At 40.7% G+C, this 5,000-nt stretch overlaps 2 protein-coding genes across 3 annotated transcripts in view; one reads left to right on the forward strand and one right to left on the reverse strand.

Moving 5' to 3' along the window:
* pagr1 (PAXIP1 associated glutamate-rich protein 1) overlaps nt 1-297 on the forward strand; it is a 4,809-nt gene extending 4,512 nt beyond the window's left edge. For both annotated transcript variants that reach the window (XM_058793551.1, XM_058793552.1), the window contains exon 5: nt 1-297. This exon is cut by the window's left edge and continues 97 nt beyond it. In XM_058793551.1, coding sequence (XP_058649534.1) covers nt 1-154 — 154 coding nt within the window. In that variant the 3' untranslated portion in view covers nt 155-297.
* A 3,934-nt stretch (nt 298-4,231) lies between these two features.
* Nucleotides 4,232-5,000, reverse strand: part of tlcd3bb (TLC domain containing 3Bb) — an 11,732-nt gene continuing 10,963 nt past the window's right edge. Inside the window, 2 exon segments of the mRNA XM_058793549.1 lie at nt 4,232-4,285; nt 4,288-4,514. Of these exon segments, the coding sequence (XP_058649532.1) occupies nt 4,254-4,285; nt 4,288-4,514 (259 nt within the window). The 3' untranslated portion in view covers nt 4,232-4,253.

The following is a 5,000-nucleotide window of genomic DNA, read 5'->3' on the forward strand; positions in this document are numbered from 1 at the left end:
GTCGGGTCGCGATCTGTTCAAGAGTGATAAAGCGCGGCTGGCGGCCGTCGTGGAGAAGCCCTTATCACCCAACAGCCAGCGCGAGCGGGAGAAAGAGCGGGAGCGGGACAGTGACCCCAGCACCGTCTTCAGCCCGCGCCAGCGCAGATACTGACCGCGACTCTTCACTCTGCAGCGGACTCTTATACTCATGTCTTTTTTTTATTCAGGTCTTTTCTATGTGAATAAATAAGTGTATTGCGTAGCTGCTGGTGTCCTGCGGTTTCATTAAATCACACTAAACTCTTCAGAACTGAAGGAAAACAAATTTAACCCTAAAAGGGGCGATGGATCCTGGAAGATACAAACATTTGAAAGTGTTCGTCTTATTTCTTGGTTTCATGTGGAAAGGGTGTTTGTTGTGAATATTTAGATATATTGAGTTTGTACATCGCAGGAAGCATTTAAGTCTGCGTGAGCTTCTGATGAACACTGAGCCTCGTTGACGGCCCCGGAGGATATTCTCATAGCTTCATAACATCATTCAACTCCACCGATCAGGTCGTGAACGGATCACCGTGCCTTCAGGTTCACTGTTTAAGTGCCAGTGAAGCGGACCAGGACCAAATACAGCGTTTTCTTTTTTGGTCCGGATCAAATGAACCAAGAGAACCGAACTAAGTCCGATCAAAGTGCAATTCTATTTTCTCAAAAATGCAAGTTTACATCTTTCAGTTTCACAACTTTATTCTCCTTTTTTCGTCTCAGAATTTAAGGTTTAAACGAAGCATTCGGAGAAAAAATGTCAGAATGGTGAGATCTCCAAATTACGGGAAAAAAGGTTTTTATCAGAATTAGTTTGTAAACTCCCATTTCCTGATTAAAAAGGCAGAATTGGGAAATTAAACTTAAATTTCCCAGAAAAAAAGGGATGTTCTCAGAAGTGCCAGATTTAAGGGGAAAAAGTGAGACGTAAACTCCTATTTATTGAGAACAAAAAGTGAGAATTCATGCAAAAACTGAGATGATGTAAACTTGCAATAGTGAGAAAAAAAAGTTGCAATGACCTTTTTGATATTTTTATTCTAACAAGCTTCCATACAAACATGTTCATGAACCATTGTGATCTGATTTGTGAGCAAAAAGCTTCTGAATGCTTCATTAGCAGATTGCTTGAGTGACCAGTGAATAGAGACGATCACATCCGAAACCTCCAGACTTTATGAGCATTAGTGTGGCCTGGATTCACTGACGCACATCGACGCAAATGCAATGCTTTAGCTCCAGCTGTCTCCGCAGAGGTCACGAGGCAGACGCCGAGACTACAGCCGGGTGATTAAACACTGGCAGACGCACCAGAAGAACAGTCCTCACATGCAGCACGAGACTGAAGTACACCGGTGCTTTCATTTGTATTCATGTTCACAGGTTTACATACAGAAAAAAAACAAGACAACAAAAGTCGAACCGACTCGAACAGAAATGCTTTCCCAAGAAAAGCATCAAAGCAGTCGTTGCAGTTCACGAGGGGAGCACATTACAGAGGCTTCACAAGGGACAAAGATGAAATATACACATGCAAAGTCATAAATCCAATTCAGTGCAATAGACATTTGCACTTGTTTTTCCTTATATAGATTTCAGATCAGCATACAGTCATTTTAGGATCGAGTAAGCTTCAGAAACAGGCCTTTGCACCGTTATTCATTCCTGTTCGGTGCGGTCGAGCTTGCAAGCACTTGTTATGAAACAAAACAGAGCTGAATTCATCTGCAAATGAATCCTTGATTTATGACTAGACAGAGATTAGATCGTTTGAGCGACCCATTAACAAAACCTGAGACTGACCGTAAATATCTTCCCACAAACACAATAAATAATGCTTAGGAACTGAGACGAACACGATGGCTTCAGCAACAACGAAATGAATAAAGTGCAAATAAATTCCACGCTGACTATGTAAAGTATCACATTTGCTTAAACGGAGGAAACTGGCCTCTGACCGAAACTAACGAGTAAAAGATGAAGAACGGGAGTTTCCACAGGGATAAGGCAGCTTGATATATACTTGATCGCGTCGCTTTAAACACACGCAGGCTTTCAGGACTCGTTTAAGGAGGTTATATGAGGGATATTGTAAAGCTGACTACAAATGTTAAACAATTTTGTGGTAAAACTGCGTTTAAAGCCACCTTACGGTGGATCACAGGTCGAATCGGAGAACATTCACGGTAGCTACTTTCCATTGGCTTGTTTTCTGAGCGTGTTCCCGAACCCTGAGCTGCTCTTCCTCCGACAGGAAGAGGCTCTTCCTCCGACAGGAAGAGGCTCTTCATCCGACAGGAAGAGGCTGTTCCTCCGACAGGAAGAGGCTCTTCCTCCGACAGGAAGAGGCTCTTCATCCGACAGGAAGAGGCTGTTCCTCCGACAGGAAGAGGCTGTTCCTCCGACAGGAAGAGGCTCTTCATCCGACAGGAAGAGGCTGTTCCTCCGACAGGAAGAGGCTGTTCCTCCGACAGGAAGAGGCTCTTCATCCGACAGGAAGAGGCTGTTCCTCCGACAGGAAGAGGCTGTTCCTCCGACAGGAAGAGGCTGTTCCTCCGACAGGAAGAGGCTCTGCTGGAGGAACAGTTCACCAAAAACGAAAATCACTCTTTTGTTGTTGTTCCAATGCAATATATTCCAGTATTGTGAAGGGTTATTATAGTTAACTAAAACTAAAACCAAGAAAAATATATATTTTTTGTTTTGATACCTGAAAAAATTCAAATAGAAAATAAATAAATAAAAACAAATTCAAATATCATTAAAAATTATAATAGCATCTCAATGATACTAAAATAACATGTTTAACATGTGTTGTGATTTTAGCGAATCTCAAAATTAATATTCATTTTCATACTGAACATTATAATCTTGTGATGCTTAAATTCACTTTCAGCACTCAAAAAGGTTGATTTTAGTCTTTAGTGTTTTTTTTTTTTAATTTAGACAAAACAGTATAGAAATATAAAATGGGCCACTTATCAGTTATCTGCTATAAGATTGAAATAATTGTTGGCTTATCATACCGGCCTACATTTTAATATACTTATACTACCATTTAACAGTTTGAGGTTATTAAGATTTTTTAATGTTTTTGAATGAAGTCTCTTCTGCTCACCAAGCCTGCATTTATTTGATCAAAATTGTGAAATATTGTTGCAAATTCAAACAGCTGTTTTCTATGTGAATATGTGTTAAACTGTAATTTATTTCTGTGATGCAGCTGTATTTTCAGCATCATTACTCCAGTCTTCAGTGTCACATGATCTTCAGAAATCATAATAATATGCTGATTTGCTGCTCAACAAACATTTCTGATTATTATCAATGTTGAACACAGTCGTGCTGCACAATATTTTTATGGAAACTGTGATGCATTTTATTTTTTCAGGATTCACAGATGAAAGTTCAAAAGAGCAGCATGTATTTGAAATTGAAATCTTTGATTATGAATGTCTTTACGGTCACTTTTGATCAATTCAATGCATCCTTGCTGCATAAAGATATTTATTAAAAACCCTCATTAACCTAAAGCTTTTAAACGGTAGTGTTGATGATGCTTTTATGGAGTTTTTTAATAAAATCACCATCCACTTTCATATTGTGGAAAAGAGCAGCTCAGACATTCTGCCTAACATCTCAGATTAGTGTTTCACAAATAAAGCAAAATAAAACCGCATCTAAACGTCATGAGGGTGGCCACATTTTCATTTTGGGTGAACTGTCCCTTTAAAGCGAACGAGAGGCCTTTCAGCTGACCTCCACAGAGACTGTAGAGCTCGTCGCTCCGGACACCTCGGGCTGCTCGTTATAGACCAGTGCTAAATATAATAATCGAGGACTTTTCTATGAACGATGCATCTGCAACACTACAGTAATATATGCAAAGAACAGCCCCCGTCTAACATTCTGAGACTCCTTCAAAGTGCCTCAAACAAAAAGTGCTTGTCTTTGTTCAGAAATGTTCTCGTGTAAAATTTGCACTTATTGCCTCAGTTGTGATGTGACACACTTGCGCTGATTCTTCCAGCAAATTTGCTTCCCTTGCTTGACTAAAGCATGTCTTATATACAGTACAAGAGCCCTGTAACTGAACATAATGCTGTGCTGTAATGCGTTACAGGGCTTTTAATCACTCCGTGTACTTCCTTCAGCTCTGCCGCTTCATCGTTGCATTCATCCAATCCCCTTTCTTCTTTGCTCAGTCTCATTAGCATAAGCCCCTCCCCTCAGTGTGAGATTGTGGGCGTGTCCCGACCCCCATCCCTGTGCTGTATCCGTTGGCCGTCTGCGGCTCCTGTCCGTCAGGATCGGGCTTGAGCAGAGCCGTGGGTCTGCGGGAGCGCGAGGATCTGCCGGTGAACAGGCGCAGGGCCCCTCTGCAGATCAGGGAGAACCAGTAGAGCTGCGGGGCCATGAGCAGAGCGGCTCCCAGATTACACTGCCACGGCAGAACCAGAGGAACCCGGAGCAGGGGGATAGAGGCGTACCTGCAGACCACACAAACACAGCAACAGAGCAATGATCGGAGACATAAAAGAGTGTGCTTCTGTCACTGTCACTTCAGATCAGTAGAGAACGATAGATAGAACGATAGATAGAACGATAGATAGAACGATAGATAGATAGATAGATAGATAGATAGATAGATAGAACGATAGATAGATAGACATAGATAGATAGAATGTTAGAATGATAGATAGAACGATAGATAGATAGATAGATAGATAGAACGATAGATAGATAGACATAGATAGATAGAATGTTAGAATGATAGATAGAACGATAGATAGATAGATAGATAGATAGATAGATAGATGATAGATAGATAGATAGATAGATAGATAGATAGATAGATAGATATAGAACGATAGAACGATAGATAGATAGATAGATAGATAGATAGATAGAATAGATAGATAGATAGAAGCGATAGATAGATAGACATAGATAGATAGAATAGATAGATAGAATAG

The sequence above is a fragment of the Onychostoma macrolepis genome, chromosome 12 (assembly GCF_012432095.1).
Source record: "Onychostoma macrolepis isolate SWU-2019 chromosome 12, ASM1243209v1, whole genome shotgun sequence".
In the NCBI taxonomy this organism is placed as follows: domain Eukaryota; kingdom Metazoa; phylum Chordata; class Actinopteri; order Cypriniformes; family Cyprinidae; genus Onychostoma; species Onychostoma macrolepis.